Raw genomic sequence first — 19,336 nt, forward strand, 5'->3', positions numbered from 1 at the left:
GTGTACAAAAGATACTTAGACATTACAAAGTAAAATTCTTTTTTTGAGGAAGCTATTGGTGTGATAGATAAAACTGCTGTGTGAGAGATCATGTCCTCATGTTGACACACTAAAGAGGGTTTGTAAACTTGTGATGATGGAAAAGAAATGATATTTGAAGTTGTTAAAATGCTAAACTGTTGAAAAGATTGCCTCAAAAATCACTTTGCACTTTGGAAACAGCAACGTGTTTCATTAAATGACCTTAAAACTGTATTGTCATGACTTTCCTAGTGCTGTCACCCTTTTATTAGTGTAAACAAAAGGGTGACAGCTCAAAAATATATATATTTATATATATACTTTATATAAATGGGCTCAAATGGACTGATTTTTCCCTGTCGGTGTGCTCTAACAGAGTAGAGATAAAAGTGGTAAACATAAAAGTGGTGATAATTATATACAATAGCAGCCTTTGCCTCTGACTTCCGAGGGCTAATAACATATAATATTCAGCCATAGCTAAGTAACATCATCAGCCCCACAGCTCTATCAAGGCAAACTAAAAACAGACATTACCACCAAAAAGATAACATTTCATTTTGAAATAGGCGTTTGGGGCGTTCAATCTTCCGATGTGTGAACCTCTGGTTGCCCTGAAATAGGTGACCACTCAGTGGCCGGTGAGCGCAGAGAAGAGTGTATGAATCCATCCATCATTAAGGAGCGGTGCAGCTTCCCTGCGCTGCTGGCTGCAGGTACGTAGGCAGGTAATGCGAAGACTCTCATTACATTAGCACTTTGGTGTTCTGCTGCGCTGGCTGCAGGCAGATTAGCCAGTCGATGTACAATCCTCTTAAACAAGTCTGCATTAAGCCACAGTGAGAGGCTGGGTGGTGTTTTCTGTCCTCTGCCTGCCCCCAGCTCTGGATGTGTCCTTCTCTCTTTCTCTCCTCTGGTTTAGCTTCTGTCACATCTTTCACCCTCTTCTCGTTCAGATCTTTTTGTCCACCTGCCTGTGGGCCTTGCGAAAAATGTCCTTGATCTCCTCAGTCACCATTTCCTGCCAGTTGTCCCTAGTAAGTACAAAGGGTGAAATTAAGACCAGGATTTTATTTCACAAGGACATTTGTATTTAAGCTGAACTCTAGTATTCAGATACATGAGAATACAATCACAGCATACTACAAAGCACACATAAAGCAAACCAAATGCAGCCACAACTACAGTAAAATAAACAAGAGCTAATTATGAAATTGTGCCAGCCAGCTGCAGTAAAAGTGAATGAACTAAACAAAGAGGGCTTTCCCCAATCTGCTTAAGAAGATGTAGAAGGTGATAAGATCAGGAGATTAATGAGACGAGTAGATCACAGAGCAGGAATCATTGAGAGAGGTCAAACTCAGAGGTCACATTTGGTCACATCAAACTGACAGCCACAGCAACACGTCCACAACACAACACCAGCTGCCATGCAGGTCTCTACCTCCTGTGTTTGGACTAAGAAGGTCAAGCCTTTTTCTCGGCTTTCTTTCTCTTGTACGCAGCTATATCCTCAGGGCTCAGCCCGTGATTGTCTTCCCTGAAGTTCAGACAGTTGTAATTTGCATGAGTCGAAAGTGTATCAGCGGTAGGCGGCCATTACATGTCCACAACACTAACAGTACCTTAAACACATCTGCAAAGTGAACTGTGACAATAGGTGATAATTTCTGGTCCAACTCTCATAATCACTACATATTAAAGAAGTTATACAAATTTAGTTATTATTTTAGGATTCAACAGTACAAAAACAGTTTGAAGCTCTTACCCTGGTTTGATCTCAGGTGGTTTTGGCAAAGGCTTTGTAAAGTCCGTTTTCCCTACAAGCCAGTATGTCTCCTCAATACCTTTACCCTGAAAAAAAATTAAAAAAAATAGAATAAATGAACTTGAGACTGTCTCCTCTAAAACATGTGTCTCATTTCAAGGCTTTAGCCATGGAGTCAACATTTGGGGGTGAACCAAATCTGTTGGGAGGTCTGGAAAACACTTCAAAATTATTTATCCTGAGCAAATATAACCTTAAAAATACCATAAAAATATGCAGTAAATAAAAGTTACTTCTATCTACATAAATTATACATGCAGTGCAACATGACTGACACTTTTCTCAGACTTCACATGGGCTATCTGACAAATATAACATCATAACGACATTAATGTTCGTTGAATACGCCTGTGAGCCACGTTCCTCTGTGGTATGGCAACACCACTTGGCAATCGGTTAAGTTCGTTTATGATTATAATTACATTGTCTAATGATTATTTGGACAGCTGTGTGTCGTTGCCTGTCGTAGAATAGTAATTGTTTTTAATTAAGTAATACTGCAGTTATATTATTGTAGACTGTTACCTTCAGTTCTGTCTTGCCTCTGACTTCTATTTTATAACCCTCGTTAAGAGAATGGAGGATCTTCACAGTGCTCATATTTACATGGATTCTGTAAGCTGAGGGACAAAGAGAAGACAGAGACATTAACCTAAAGCAAACACGAAACAACACAGCAAAATGTGGTGGGTATGTGTGTGTGCAGGAAACTCACGCAGCCCAGTGGATTCCATACGAGAGGCAGTGTTGACGGTGTCTCCAAAAAGGCAGTACCGAGGCATGGTCAGACCTACCACCCCCGCAACACAGGGCCCTGAAAATACAAGAATAACAGTGACGAATTGATCTGATGTACTGTGTGGGGACTGCATCAGACACATCGACCAATCATTCGTATGCGCTTGACTGTCTGTTGTGTTGTAGCTGTGCACAAGTCTAAAAAGGCCAACTAAACAAGTCAAGCCCAAGACCAGAGTTTGTCCAGCACTGAGTGAGACTAAAAACATTACAAAGTCTAATTTAATACCCAGGCTGTAATTGTGTTGGTCTGTCATCAGTGTATATACAATCTACTTAGTGTGGTCACAAGGTTAATTTTTTGTCATTCTACAGCACTGGGTTTCACCATAAAATGCAGTTGTAGTCCCGTCATGCTTGACAAGAAAAACAAAATAAAAAACAATTTCGTCTAATCTGGTCCTAACCCCTTACCCTCAACCCTAGGGTTAAGGGTTAGGACCTTAAACTTTGGGTTAAGGGTTAGGGGTTAAAGCCTGAGGAAGGAAGCTAAGCTCAGTAGGACATATTCCCAGTACAAGATTAGTAGCCACGGTCTTTCCCAGCATGCATCAGCACTGCCACTGACAGTAAAACATTAGAACTGATCAGTATAATCTCAGAATGTACAAGCTATTAGACACTTCTGGTCACTCGGACAAATATTAATAGAAAATCACTGATACCTGTGGTGAAATATATATTTTTTTTATCATCTGCAAAGAGCTGCACACCTGTTGAACTGAAGCTGAATGTTAATAATGTAAAAAGTGTAATGGAGACTTTGCATCGTCTTACCTGAGTGGATTCCTATGCGTATCCTGACGGGCACGCCTGGCATGTGCCGCATATGAAAGGTTCCTACTGAGCTGAGGATATTCAGAGACATGTTGGCAATCTCGGCAGCGTGCTTGTTGCCATTTCTCTTGGGAAGACCCGATGCTACCATGTAAGCATCACCAATGGTCTCCACCTAAATAATGTCAACAAATTCATACAGTTATGGGCACATCACTGTGTGTTTCTGTGTACTGTAGAAACATGCTGCTGAATAACATGTCAAAATTAAGTGTTATCTTGGAGACATAAGATTTTTTTTAGAATTCAAAACTCAAAACAGTCCTTGTTAATTTAAACCCAGTAAACCCATCCGTCATTTTTGAAAGCACTGGCAGAAAAGGAGAGTTATTTACACTGAGCATGCTCTCTTACCTTGTAGACATCGTGGTTACAGAGCACGGCGTCGAACAGAGAGTAGAGGTCATTGAGGAGGTCGACCACCTCGATGGGATCACTGAGCGAGGAGATGGTAGTGAAACCCACAATGTCACTGAAGTAGATTGTCACCTGGTCAAAGTACTCTGGCTCCACTGTGGCACCAGTCTTCAGGGCCTCAGCCACAGAACTGCATATGGAGAAGCAGAAACGTTACAGGAAGCAGATAGCCGAGAAGTTTATTGGATAAATGTGACTAAATTAATAGATTTTGTTGTTTTTGTGTGTGCAAACTCACGGTGGGAGCATCTCTGACAGTAGTTTTTCTGTCCTCTGTTTTTCCACCTCCAGCTCCTCTGTTCTCTCTCTGATGAGGTCCTCCAGGTTGGAGCTGTACTGCTCCAGCATCCTCAGCATGGAGTCGATGATGTTAGTCTTCTTACCCTTGTTGATGAGCTTGAACTACTCATAAAAAAAATACAGAATCACATCAAATGATATGTAAAATATTATTTAAACTAGGTTATTAGAGTGAGATGAGAACTGTAAGGTCACATGGGAGTCTCCAAAAATGTACCCTGTCAAAGATCTCATCGAAATTTGGCCTGCGGTCCGGCAGCTCACTCCAGCACTGCTTCATCAGTTGGATGCACTCCAAAGGAGCCTGGTCTGGGGCCACAGTGGGGCGACACATGGGAGGAGGCTTCTTCACCTTACGGATGATCTCTGGAGAGGAGGCAGATGTGGGACACGTCAATCAAACGTCACATCAAAATGTTGTAAATATTGCCGACATCATGATACGCACCCTCGGGCGGTAGACCCAGCATGCAGTATGGTGGCCCTCTGACCACCACCTCTTGAAGGATGATAGAAAAGCTGTACACGTCTCCCTTATAGGTGCCTTTACGTGAGCTCGCAAGGTCCCTCAAAAACTCTGGAGCTGTCCAAAATAAATCTGAGTGAAAAAGAGACGAGATTGAGATTTAGGGGGGGGAACATGATCCCAGTCATTACCGACTGTCATAATCAATAGCTTTACATGTGTGTGTGTGATACTGAACACAAGTTAAAACCTTTATCTTTAGTTGAAAACCACACTTAAAACATTGTATGTTGGATAGTCATGAAGACACATTTTTTTTCCAGAGTTGAAGGTACCTTCAGGTGGAGGTTCTTCTATAACAGCTTTCTGAGACTCCAGCAACTCATTGAAGCCGTAGTCAGTAATCTTGAGGACAAAACGCCCGTCTACCACACAGTTACGAGATTTTAGTCTGCCGTGGGGGAAATCTCTATGGTGAAGGTATTTCATACCCTGGAAGCACAGTATGTTCAACGGTGTGGTTAATCATACAGGAAACATCAATGTGCCAGTGGGGATATTGGTAACACCCAGTGGATAATTCATGTTATGTTGTGCGGCTTCAGGAGATCAGTGGTCACCTTGATGAGGTCGAGCACAAGCGAGGACTTGAACATCCAGTCTAATTTGACGTCCTCGTTCCTCAGCAGGTCCTGTAGACTGCCTCGAGAGCAGTGCTCCGTCACCACCGCAAACATTGAGCAGTCCAAAAAGAAGCCGAGGAACGGATTCACGTTCTCGTTTCTCAGGTCTTTCATCTGAGGAATAAGATAAACAAGTTGACGGAAGGATGGAGGAACGGAGGGTTTATTAAGAGATCCTATTTATCATTAATGGAAATCGACGTACAGTGTACTTTTAACAGTTTTTAACGGGTCAAGACATGTTGCTCTACCTTTGTAAAAATCTTGGTTGTGCTCTGCTTCACTTCTTTGAACTGCCCCTCCTCAAATTTCTTCAGCCACACCCAGTCGCCCTGAAGGAGAAGCCATTTTGTTACAGTGGTGTCAAACCTTTGTTTTGAACTTTGTCTTCTACTGTACGTGCAGTTTCGGGATGTATGGCTTTACTTTCTAAAAGAGCTATAAAACTGTTGCATATATCATTTGTTTTTTAATTTCAATAATCATTTTATTGCTGCCTGTTCATCCACTGCAACACAATTTTTACGTGAGTATCTGGGAGGTAGCCTACTGTTATGATTACCTCATCACCATTCCCTGATCACCTCAAATCTTACAGAAAACGTAGATTTGTTTATTAAAAAAAAGACATATCTGAATTAGAAACAAAAACATTTGGACCATATAGACCGAACAGAAACAAGAGAGTTAAAGAAATATGTACACAAAACCTTACTCTAACTTTAGCCAAACAGTGAATTGCACTCTTTCCTTAAACAAAAGATTCAACCTAACTTTAACCCCCCAAAATAAACTTAAAAACAAAAATTACACATTCAATCTGATGTAATAAAAATGGATTCATACTTTCTGGAAAATATCATGATGTTTTGTTTAGTACCATTAGAATAAAGGGCCCAGACATGTGCTTCACAAGGACGTCCTTCCCTCCCTTACTTAACATACCTGCTACTTTTTGATTATTGTGTATGCATACAGGCAGAAGCAACAAGTGCAATGACTCTTTCAGGGTTACGTACCTCGTATACAGCTACGTTGGTGGACTCATGAGTTGCAGTCTGCATGCTGTTGACAGAGTGCGAGCGTTCTGCAGATTTCTCCTCTATAGCGCTCTTGGACTCGCTCAGATCCTCTAAAGTGATTTTCTGTGGGACATCGAACACCTTTGTTATATGGTGAACTGACATGTGCTAAAGTTAAATGTCATGATAATGACTGGGAGACGATGGCAATGCTTACCTTTTTACTAAATTGAGGATTGATAAAAGTGAGATCCTCTAAGGTCAGGAGGATCCGATTGGGACCTTTGACCAGCTGGATTTGTTGGAGTCTCCTCCTGCCAATGAAGTTTAGAAAAGATAAGGAAATCAGTTCAACCAGTGGTAGTGGGTTACCTAAAATGATCTCAGAGATCATCTTCAGAGTGAAGACAGATGATGAACAAGATGAGACATTTACACAGAACAACTATTATTGTGCACATCACACCATAGAGTATATCTGAATGCATGTTATCTGATACAAAAATCCCTCTACTTAAAATAGTTGGGAAAGAAGAAAAGGGGACGTACAGGAGAGAAACACACAAGGAGATGAATCTGTTTACAGGCTGTACCTGATATATAGACTTATAACGAGCCCTCCCACAGCCAGAATGAAGATGACAGCAAACACTACTATGATGTAGGTGACCTCCACACCTGAGGATGACAACAGACTCAAATGGTTAGACTTGAGCAAACACATTCACACATATCCATTGTGCGTCTGTATTCACACACAAATATGACCTCCTGCTAACCTCCCGTGCAGACAGCTGTCTTGTCAAACCAGCAGCTAGAATCAGACGGCGGGGGTGATCCTCCTGGAAAATGAATCGACCTCCCAGCGAAACGAAGCACTCCAGATGTTAGATCCACCACATGGGTCTGGTACAGCTGGCTGCCCCTGTTGTCAGAGTCCAGGATGACGTAGTTGGTCTTAACGTCTCCAGCAGTGTCCACTTTGACCTTCTGGTTGAAGCCGGTGAAGGTTGTGTTCTTTGTGAAGAATGCAAGGTTTGAGCCTGACAGTCGCATGCCTGCTTTCCTGGCATTGTGGATGGACTTTGCCAGCAGGTAGATGCTGTTGTAGATGGTCCCAAATAGTGGGTTAACCTGCAAGGGGCACAAGAAAAGACATGATGTGTTAGTGTAATATTTCAATCATTGTAAATCACCCTCTCTAAATCACCCTGATGAACACTTTTTGCTAATTGCAGATCATATAATACTGTCTTTTCTTGTGGAGCAGGGACAGAGGGATGAAAACAGAATGAGTACATTTGATTAAAAAGAAAAAGTCTGTACTTTTGGAAGACAACTGCTTGGTTTGTTTAGTTCACACTGACTCATATTAGTTTTGGCTGAGCATCTGCATTTCTTTTGCACACAGTGAGGACTGTTTAGCTTCCCATCTCTTACACTGGAGTTGTGACAATTACACCAACCAATAACTTTTCATTGTACAAATAGACATGTGAGTTTTAAGTCAGACTTGGCTTTACCTGCTCTGGCTGCGTGGCTATCGTCATTTCCTCACTCCTCTTTGCGGCAGCGAACGCCTCGTTGAAGGACAAAGGGTCAGAGGCCATGGTGATAGTGAGCACAGCATCATAGGCCTCTCTCAGCCTGCTGTTGTTTTGCAGCGGGAAGTAGGAGACGTTGGTGTAGGGTACGCTGTAGTGGAGGGTGTCGTAGGGTATGTACACGTACTTCCCAGTAGTCAGGCCCATTTTCTGTGCTTTGAGGAGAAATGTGGCCTGCTGCTCTCCTCCGAACAGGACTGAGTGCATGCACATGATGATGACTGGGACAGACAAGGATAAAAACATAGAGGGGTTTTGCTAGATGACTGAACTCAGTATCATAATGACTGTATGATAAACATTTACAGCAAACCTACATTACTGAGTCAAAAGAGTAAATGTACTCAGTTGCAGTATCAGACAGATGCTTCTGTGGACACAAAATCTTATTTCATATCTTCCTAAAAGTTCAGTTTAAGAGGATGCAAACTGGCTGAATGCTTAAATTAAACCAACAATTAATTAAAAGTTAAAAATGAGAAGTTGAAGTGCCCTGTAATTTAACCTTTACCCCTCATCCCTCTTTCCTGCCAGCTCTGTAGTAAAGGCACAAAAACTCTCCAAATGGAATTCATTACAGTTTAAAACAAACAAATTATGTCGCTGCCTCCAGTTCACTCAAGGTGAAATCTGCAGTGTCAAAATGGCTTCCTGATCATTAGTGGAGTGATTAGCCTGCTGGATGGCATGTGCACAACTTGAATGTGAGAAAAATCCTGGTGGAGAAAATCAGGACAGCTGATGGTTTGACATTTTGCAGCTCTGCAAGTTGTTCACCTGTGATGTTAATATCTGCTATGCACGTGTAAAGGGTAACTGTATCTTTCAGTGTCACACTGACCTGCCTCCACACTGGTTGAAGATGGAGGGACTTAGCTGTGAGCTAATGGCTGTGAATTTGGGTCTGATTGAAGGCAGGTGTGTTTGAATGTGCCTCTTCACACGGAGGTTTTTTAAGCCTGTGCTGCAAACACTGCTGTCTCTCATTCTGTTTGTGCTTTCTCTGTGCAGGTCTGGTGTGCATGAGAGGTCTGTTTAATTAGTGAAACTCCTCTCTCATTCTGGTTGTGCTCTCTCTGTGCAGGCAAGGGTCCATCTGCAATGCTGCTGACAAAAGCAGAGTTGGCTTCCTGGAGGCTGAGAGGACTGCACTGAGTGTGTTGATTTGTGAAAGGACTGAAGAAGCAAGAAACCTGTGTCACCACGACCCTTGACCTGGGACTCTCCCTTCCTCTCACACTGACTCTTATTAGTTGAGAGTAGAGGACTTCATTAATAGATTCTCCCCATTTGGTTTTGATATATTGACATAATAAAATAAGCTTTTAACCTTTCATGTGCTGTTGTCTTTTGCCTTTGCGGGGACTGGTTGTCAAATCAGAACCTGTAGGCCCGCTGCAACACACTGCAGCGTGTGTGTTATACATGTTTTTATATTACCAGTGTTACAACATCTATTTCCAGGCCCTGCTTGGGGGGCCTAAGCAAGATTTGATCCCCCTCCCTCTTGTCTTGTAAAAATTGACTTGTAAAAAATTGTTTAAGCCCACAGTGGGACTTCTGTAACTGTATATTTAAACACACTACAGTAAATACAGTACTTGCTAATCCCCCTCCAACTCCATAAATGGTCCCACTCAGGGCCTTTTGGTTGATGTTGATACATGGAGCTGAATCTCACCTGTCTTTATGTGTAAGATTGGAGTGAAAGATATGATATGAAGTTCAGTTTTTATTTTGTTATTGTTTCGTGAGGGGCCCCTATGAGCAACTGCTTGTATTGCTTAATGGATAGGGTCGGCTCTATTTCTATAAATCCACTACTTTAATAGCAGATTCATTATGATCCTCTAGTATCACTTTACATTGTAATCTTACATTGTATTACTGTAATGTAGCTCTTATACTCACCCCTGATCTCTCCTGCATCCTGGATCCTCCTCAGCGTGCTCTCCACCTCAGTCTCATTCAGACCAATAGATGCAACCAGCCCAACAGGAAGCCCAGTGTGCCTGAGAGCTGTGGCAACTCTCCCTGCAGTGTCCCTCCAAATATCCTCATTGGACGAGACCACCACAACACTGGCCCACCTGAAGTGTCTCAACACGGTGAACAGCACCTCAGTGGGAAACGGCACCATCCTGGCAAAAGTCGGGTATCCAATGACTCGGTCCAGCTCATAGTTGACACAGCCGTAAGAGAAGATGGCTTTATCCCAGTTCTTGGCCAGCAGAGAGGCTGCAACACAGTATCCCGGATTGGTGGGGCCCACAAACGCATTCGCCATCTTCTCATAGTAAATAAACGCAGTGAGAGCTCTGGAGGTTTCACAAGGCTCCTGGAGGATGATAAAGTCCATTTTCAAGCCCAGATCCAGATTTAAGTCTCCGTTTATCCTGCTTACAGCGAGCCTGGCGGCCGCAGCGGGCAGCGCCCTGTAGTAAACAGGGTCGCAGTTCCAAGGCCCCAGGACCCCCACTTTGAATATTAAACAGCGGACACAACAAGGGAACGTCAACACACCGAGGAGGACCCATAACAGAAAGTTATAAAAGGGCAGTGTCGTTAAAGTGGGTCTGCTTTTAATTATGGGCATACATGGATGATTGGACTCCCATAGCGCCCCTCTGAAATTTGGAGCAATATGTTGCATTGTCCTTCCAGGGTGTCCAAGATAGTGAATTTTCTTCACTATTGAATTATCAATTACACCAATGACACCTGCAAAAGAGCAATTGATTTAATCTTTTTAAATAAATGATTATTATGAGGCCATAAATGGCTGAATTTAAACAAACAAATAAACCGCTTACCATCTATTTGGTGCCATCAGGACAGCTTCAGGGTCCGATGAGACAATCTACAGGTGTCCTTTTCTGTATCCACATAAACCGTCACTTAACCATCCCCAGATCTTACCTATTCACCCCGAGGATCCACGGTGTCACTTCGGAGAAGACACAGCCAAGTCATTGTGTTTGGATTATGGGCTGAAGGTGACAGGCAGGGAGCTCGGGCGCTGCGTCTGTCGCGTTTGGAGACAACTTCAGCACCCTGGAGAGCTACTTACGTCCCGCAGTCAGCGCCTCTGAAGGCTCCCGTGCGTTTCCACAAACACCTCTGTTCACGGGAGACATAATATCTGAAGAAGGGCAAATAAAATCACATCTGGCTCCCGGGGTTCCTTTCTTTCATAATGTCCCTTTAGAGAAAATAATTACATATTCCAAATGAAAAGCAAATCTGGTCCAAAAATTAGCAACATCCCCCGCAAAATTATATTTGAAATTGTTCAGTTGTTTGATTTATTATCAATATGGGAGGTCAGTGTCAGCTACAGATCCATTCAATCAAATCCCTCCAAAGTGACCCGGGTCCAAAACGTAGGTGTTACTCACTAATCCATTTTCAGTGAGGCGCAATATAAGAGGATTGACAACAGGCCTTAGTCTACTCTGAAAGCTTTGTTGTCATACAGGCTGGAGAGGCAACAAGGCCTCTCCCCATCAGTTAACATACTCTGGAAGTAAAGTCACAATTGTTTTTTATCAATGAAATCCATGATTTTTATATAGCAAATGCAACTCAAATTTTTGCTCCCATATTTCACATGTTTAAGTTTAGGAGCTAAGAGTTTTTATGCACTCATATGAGGGCATTACATTTTGGGTTTAATGGTCCTTAGATGTCATTCTGCTCAACTTAGACCTCTCATCCTCCTTCACAGAAAGTTTTTTGCCAGGTAGTGGTAGTAAGAGCATAGCACACTAATCCATGTAAAAACAAGATGGCAGCCATCTCTGCCAAGTGAGTCTGCAGCTGATCCCCACACAAAAGTCAACAAGATATAAAACCTGATCAAATTCTATGGTTGAAAGTTGTTTATTTATGATTAATAACATCTCTAGATTGATATGCCACACAAATTTGACCAGTTTTAGCAACAGTAACAAGCTAGGACACTGTTAATTAGAAAGTAATCATGTGCAGACAGTTTTTCATCAGGTTGTTGAAGGACGTTGGGAGTTTATTACCGTCTCCTTTGAGGATATTGGGACTTTATTTATCATTGTTGACAAGCTTTAGGTTTTTTATACCTATCGGTCCTCTACAATAGCTAGGAAAAATTGAAAATGCATACCAAACAAAAGTTTGGGTCTCAGGAGGATATTTCACTCAAATTTCACTCAGATTTCTGCCTTGGGACGGTCACAAAAAAGGCCAGTCTATAATGTGCAGTTTGACGACACAACACAAGGCCACAGATGCTGCAAATTTTGAGGGAACGTGTCATTGGCATGCTTACTGCAGGAATCTTCACCTGAGCTGTTACCTGTGAACTAAATGTTCATTTTACTGTAATATGTCTCCAATATTGTTTCCCTGAATTTGGCAGCGCATCCAACCGTCCTCACAGCCACACACCACATGTAACCACACCAGTTCGGGACCTCCACATCCAGTGTCTTCATCTGTAAGTTTGTCTGAGACCAGCTGATGCAAGATTTCTGCACAAGCCTTCCAAAACCGTCTCAGGGAAGCTCATGCATTCTAATAGTCCTCACCAGGGTCTTGACCTGACAGCAGTTTGTCATTGTGACTGACTTGTGTGTTTATGAGGTTGGATGTACTGCCAAATGTATCAAATTTACTGACCATCCCAAGGCACACGTGTGAAGCAATCATGCTATTTCATTAGCATCTTGATATGCCACACCTGTCAGGTGGATGGATTATCTTGGAAAAGGAGAGGTGCTCACTAACACAGATTTGTGACCAACATTTGAGAGAAATAAATCCACTGAGTGCATGAAAAAAGTTTTAGATCTTTTAATTTAAACCTGTGATGAATGGGAGCAAAAACAAAAGTGGTCTGTTTAAATTTTTATTCAGTATATATTCAGTTATTATCATAACAATACCAAACAGTTCCCATAGCTCAGACCTCCACATGAATATTTAGTGAGTAAACATTTCCTGGTGTGCAGAGTGGGGTCATTCTTCTTGCTATGGAGACACCTCAGCCATATTGCACAAAGACACCTGAACCATGGTTTAATTGGTCTAATATGCCCTCAGTACAGCAGGTTCCACAGTTCAAATGAATGTAAACCCTGGTGGAGTGGCAGTAATTAAAGTTAACGAAGGGCTCTCCCTGTGGGTCCCCTGAGTTCTGCTGCACGTTTTGCCTGCGTCAGTCTTTTCAGCTCTTTTTCAAAAGACTCCGCCAGGTGAGGCCACCTTGCCTGGCAAATGAGTCCAGGAACAGCTGGTTGCCACAACATCAACCAAGGATGACAGCGTTAAAGGCAGGCTGGGCTGGATGGATGGATGACTTAACAGAACCATAACAGTGGTAGTGATTAAACTGGAGCTCAAAAACAAATAACAACAAAAGGTGTTTATTGTAGGAAAGCAATAATTTACATGACAATAGGAAGTACTTAGCACATCATCGTTATGCTTTTATATGTCAGAAATAAGACACCATCCTGAGGATAAATTGAGTTTAGGTGCCTCTGTCCCTTTATCAGTGTTTCCCAACTGGTGGGTCATGGTCCAAAAGGGCAAGGCAATTGACTCACAAACATGTCAAGTTTGTTAAAAACACACTTTATTTTAAAGTACAGTGAATTTCCAGCACATAGTTTTCATTGTGAAGTGCCATTTCTTGCTGTAGAGTGAGTGAGTAATGGACAGCTACTTGACAGAGACAGCAAACTAGCTTGACGACACGGCCAAACACAAGTGTGACGCTGAATGTATTGAACTGTGTGGACCTTGAACTAATGACTAAGGAGAAATCTGAATCCCGTGGCTGGAACAGTTGGGAACCAACGCCTTCTATCAATGTTATACTTCTTTTCCACCAAAGTTAGCGCTTTTACATGGGTTTTTTTAATACAACAAAAATAGGCAATAGGCTCCTTTCCCATTACCAGTAGTCCAGAGCTGTGTACACGGCTGTGCAGCAGACGAGTATGCCTCTCACGGTCAGGTTGGAAAACAGGTTAGCAAACAGTAGAAAGCAGCATGGAGGCCTGTGAGAACTTCATGGTGGTTACTTCTTTGTATATACCTCTTACTTATTCAGTCCATCTTTTTCAAACTCAGTGTCATTTGGATTGATGTTTGAGCGCAGCTTGGCCGGTGACAAACAGTATTTAGTTGCAGCCTGTTCATGCATCTCACTGGTTGTGTATGCCGACTGTAACCGTTCCTGTTACGTGAAAAAGCCAGATGTTAGTGGGTGTTAGCCCATTTTTTTATGCTATGGAAAAGGGGCTTTAGATTTGCTTATTACTTTAGGGCCCTGCAAAAATGATAAGACATTTTAGCCTAAATAATTTACATGCTTACTGGCTGTTGAAACCAGGGGGGAAGAAAACACAACAAAGACCAATTATGTTTGAATTCAGGGAGCAAGTAACAAAAATGTTCAGGTAACCAAGATGAATATTTCAACCAACATCAGGCTACAGGTGCCTGCTGTTTCTGGTGTGTGTGTGTGTGTGTGTGTGTGTGTGTTCATGACATGTCAAAAATATTCCCTTCACTCATAAAAACATTATGTTGCAGGAATATTACATTATATTATGATATTGTGCGCATGGAGCTGAAAAGTGACTCCACCTGTATTGACCCATATCCCACATAAGCTGATGAGCCTCTTAAACGTAACACCTTGACACCACTGTCCTGCATCCAGGAATAGAGGACAGAAACGACGACTCAGCGCTACGTCCGCCCAGTGAGCAGTGAACACAACACACATCTGATGCTGCTCCTGACACCAGCTCTGTGCTTTGTAAAGTGTAAAACACGGTGGAATAAAACACATGTAAAGATGTATCTATAAAGTTGAGTAGTGGAGTAAATAAAGCCACCTAAAATGCATCAGACTCCAAGTATCTGAGACACATCTCTCTCATTATACAGCGTGGAACACAGAGGAAAATGGGAAGTGCAGTGTGGGCAAAAATGAGAAAGATGACTGAACATGTCCTTGGACTGATAAAGTAGGATAAATGAGAAGATGGCTGGAAAGAAACACCAGTGGAAGCTAAATTGAGACACCAGGGAACAAAGAGGCTTTATATTAACATTTAAAGTCACTCACACTTTGCATATTAATATTAAATTGAAGTCCCCCTTAATAGGCCGTCCTTGAATGTTGCTTATGCACCAAAGAAGACTGAGAAGGTTTAACCAGTAATTATGAGGAATATATGAACTCTAAAGTCACTAAATAAGATAAAATTGATTCTGTTCAATAAGTTAAGTAACTGTTATTCCTTATTAGAGAGTGAAAGCCAATATGTCTTGTTTGTGCAGGATCAGTGAGAATTTCAGGCCTTTCTTGAACATAATTTACATGTTTTTGGAGAACAATCCAAAATACAATACCACACTTGCTGGTCACAGCTGTGCAGGTCATAAATTATTAGTGGCTGTAGTGATGCTGTTAGATTTAATATGCACCCGCACCCCCTGCTTGTGCCTGCCAAAATTTTTTATTTCCTGTTGCTTTCAATGAAAGCCCTCATGTCTTAAAACTGAGTTGGTTTCTCGGAATTGCTTCTTGAGCCTTCACTGCGCAGTGAATTTATGAGGTGACGGCTTTAGCTCTGGCGCCATCTAGTGGATAAAAAAGGACTTACTGTATGCCATGGGATTAAGGGAGTGGATACCTATGTATCTAAATCAGTGGCTCCCAAACTTTTCAATAAAAGACCCCTGTTTTTAATCATTGAGTAAACTGATGAGCCCTAACTAAGTGGATGAAATTGAGCTGATTATTTCCTGTGAATATAACATCAGAAATGAGCCTATCTTGTATTTTTTGGAACTTTTTATATGACTTTTCTGTCCGTATTCTTATCTGTTTATTTTTCAACAATCATACACACTTATAGGCTTTTTTTTTTGACAACTCGAGTGTATTTTATTAGCTCTTTGCTCTCTTTTTATCTAATGCAGGACAAGGCTGTTTAGCAGAGAGTGAAGGCTCTTCAAACGTAGCTTGTGTTCAGGTCTTCACTGTATCTCATCAGACATGTGGTAATACGATTAAAATTTCCAAAAGGAGCAGTTTCTGGTGTGTGGACCTGTTTTTGTATTTTTGTATTTGTTCCTCTGTCCAGCACTCAGTATTTATCATACTTGGATGTGCATGCTGTTTTTTTTTGAGTCTTCAGGTCTTCACTGTGTCCTGTCTTGTGTTTTTTATATCTTGAATAATAATCTAAACTAAATTTCATTTAGTTTTCTTCACATGAACAAATATACTGCTGAGATATACACCTACTGTATATATTTTTCAAAAGCTTTCTTACACTCCTTAAAATCAAGAGGGCCTTGCAACCCTCTGTGAAGCTTTGCTGACCTCTGGTGGGGGTCAGGACCCCCAGGTTGGGAACTAGTGATCTTAAGGTGTGCATCTATGGATGCTAAAAGATGTAATAATTTCTGCTTTCCACAGACTGTAGGGATATCGTCCATGACATTCTTCCTTAACAAGGGGGCACAAATCTGTTATGAAGAGCCAGGATGCACATTTTTGTCACTTTTTTGGTGCAAGAAACCTCCATTATGTTCGAAATTTTAAAAATGAACTTGCTGCAAAAGTGTACTTCCGCTATTAACACTCCTTTGTTTCTATTTTTCACACTTCTCTGTGTAAAGAACAAGGTCATGCTGTACACTTTAGTTGGCCTTTGGTGCATCATTGACACTAACTTCCCCTTTAGCTTTGGTCGACACATGATGTCTTCAGTATGCAGCGACTGTCTGTGGCTTAAGTGATAATGAAAGCTGTAAAGAACAAAACAGTTCAAGTGAAGTTCTGGATGAATTTAATGTTGGGTAATGTGTTTTAATGTGCTAAATAACACGTCCCTTTCAGTCATTTTTGCCATATGATATTTATAATCATATATCAGGCTTGTCTTTCAGAGGTTTTTTTGTTCCTTTTCAAGACTGATGTGCTCTGCAGTCTGTCTGTCTGCCCCTATCTTATCTTTACAGCCTTGAAGAATCCCAGACACAACATACAAGTGTGTGTGTGTGTGTGTGTGTGTGTGTGTGTGTGTGTGTGTGTGTGTGTGTTTGGTGATTGGGGTGGATATACAAGTAGCTACATGTGCAACACCAAACCAAATGTCAAAATAGGTTCCCCTTTCCATCACAGCTTACAAGGCTATCAGACATGTGTGCTCTTTTGTTTTCCAACCAAACCTTTTGCATGTACCCTTGAGAGTGCACGTGTGAGTGAGTCTGTATGTAGAACAGCACTGGGTGTGTGCTGTGATGCTGTCATGCTCTCATGAGGAAAACAATGCAGGGTGCAGATGAAGAGCGGAGGCCCCTCAGCGATTGTGTGAGCAGCAACAGATGTTCGCCATAATTCATCACACTTGACCTGTGTTTCTGGCTTGTTACAATATCTCAAGTAACAGGATGCAGCCTCGTGTTTCCACGGATTCATACTCTGTGTCGACCTCAGTGAAACTACATGAAACACATTATCAAATTAACTTCACATGAAGCTGTAGGATCTGTCTTTGCAAAACTTTCCCAACACACTGCAGGTTCATTATTCTAAAGAAGCAGGGCTGATATGCAGCGTGGGCAGCAACAGGAAAAGTCTGGGTTTCCGTTCACATTATCTTTTCAATCAGTTTCATCAAAATGCGCTCTTGAGGCCAAATGAAACAAACCGCCGCCTTGTTGCGCAACGCTGTATTTCAGCTTTCCTTTTCATGTGGATTTGTTTGCGGCGTCTCCACTAGAGTGCGCACCGACAAGCAGCGTCAAAACTACACGGGACAGTCGACAGAGACCGGAAGTTACACGTGTGGACCTTCAAAAATAAAAGCGTTTAACCACTTGGCTTTACTGGCATTTTCCAGTGTTTATTCTGCATATGGTTTCTGTGTGGATGATCTCAGAGAAGGCGGAGAAGGAACTCATTATTATTTTAAATGACAGCTAATGATGTTTTAAATATAAATGTGTTAAAGGGCGAGTGTGAAATGGAATATACTATTCATAACTCTGCTTTCATCAGATTACAATCACCTGAAAATAAGACTTTCTCTTTTTATTACTTAAGAGTGAGTTGTTTTTATCCATGGAGCAAGTCCTCTCCCACAAAGTCCACCATGTTACTTTACAGTAGCCCAAAAGGGACATACCAAACACTGGCTCTAGATGGGTCTTTTTGCATTCTTGTGTCAGCCACTACAGTTTTCCCACACGGTTGGCACACAGAAGAAGTTTCAGCTCTGCAGCCTCACAGCTAGTTGCAACTAGACCCTACAAAGTTGACCTTTAAGCAGTTAGAAACAGTGAGTGCAAAATTAATTTCCAAAGCATTATGCATGATGCATCATGCTTCAGTAGTCTATCTTACAAATACAGAGAATTCATTCATCAGGTTTTCCCCTCTGTCCTTTACGCTTGGTTTAGTACATGGGCCGAGTATTTAGCGTAACATTGGTCAAAGGAGCCAGTTAGGATATGTAGTCTCAGATATATGTCTTTGTGAGACTATTTGTTAAGACAGTTTCAGTGCATCGTCAAGTTGTAGTTTAGTAATTAATTTCACATCTTGACCTGAATAAAGAAAACAAAAAAAGAAGTAAAAGTCATAACTTGTTGTTATTGTGTTTTTATTCTTATTTTTTAATTATTGTTTAGGGACTGTTCATTACTTATTAGGTGAGGGGGCAGTGCAAAAAGGGGGAGGCGTGTTAAAATGGTTGTGGTTTGTATTTATTTAACTGCTGATTAGTAAAGAATACATGGCATGTTTTCTTTAAATATCACCAAAATAACACCATTTATCATAACTAGAAACTGAACAGAAATTGTCATTTGATTTTCAAATTTCCGACAGTCCCTGGACACATCATGTGTGAGGAAAACGTCTGTCAGGAAAAAAAAGGGGGAAAAATCAGAAATTAAAATTCTCCAGGATTTCATCTCCAACTTTTGACTTTTAACTTTAAATATCCAAGAGTGAGTTTTGGAAATCTAATAACTACTTTATCGTAAAGGGAGGGTCATGCATTTTCTGCCAGTCACTCATGAAGGCTCAAGGAAAAATATTTGTAGCTTTGGGGAAGGTTAAAATAATAAATTAAATTAAATTAAATCAAATCAAATAAATAAATAAAAAATTAAACCCCTCTGCTCCTCTGATAAGTAAAAAGCAGTCCTTTAGTTTCCTTGACCTGCCCAATATGAAAGCACAGTGGCAACAGTAGCCAATGTAACACAAAACCCTAGTAGCCTAATATAACCTGACATAAAATGAATCGCAGAACTTCTATCGATGGGCTACATTTAGTGCAAAT

At 41.4% G+C, this 19,336-nt stretch overlaps 1 protein-coding gene across 1 annotated transcript; it reads right to left on the reverse strand.

The window, feature by feature from the left end:
* Nucleotides 1-973: 973 nt before the first annotated feature.
* On the reverse strand, nt 974-10,629 carry gucy2f (guanylate cyclase 2F, retinal). Its single transcript, XM_050071222.1, has 18 exons — nt 9,888-10,629; nt 7,896-8,197; nt 7,152-7,506; nt 6,966-7,050; nt 6,590-6,686; nt 6,370-6,495; nt 5,602-5,682; nt 5,288-5,464; nt 5,003-5,159; nt 4,650-4,799; nt 4,419-4,567; nt 4,140-4,303; nt 3,839-4,031; nt 3,425-3,599; nt 2,565-2,663; nt 2,375-2,469; nt 1,790-1,875; nt 974-1,055 (listed from the first exon to the last, which is right to left on the reverse strand). Exons 1-18 carry the CDS (start codon nt 10,627-10,629, stop codon nt 974-976), a joined length of 3,315 nt encoding a protein of 1,104 aa, XP_049927179.1.
* Nucleotides 10,630-19,336: the final 8,707 nt, after the last annotated feature.

The sequence above is a fragment of the Epinephelus moara genome, chromosome 2 (genome assembly GCF_006386435.1).
Source record: "Epinephelus moara isolate mb chromosome 2, YSFRI_EMoa_1.0, whole genome shotgun sequence".
In the NCBI taxonomy this organism is placed as follows: Eukaryota; Metazoa; Chordata; class Actinopteri; order Perciformes; family Serranidae; genus Epinephelus; species Epinephelus moara.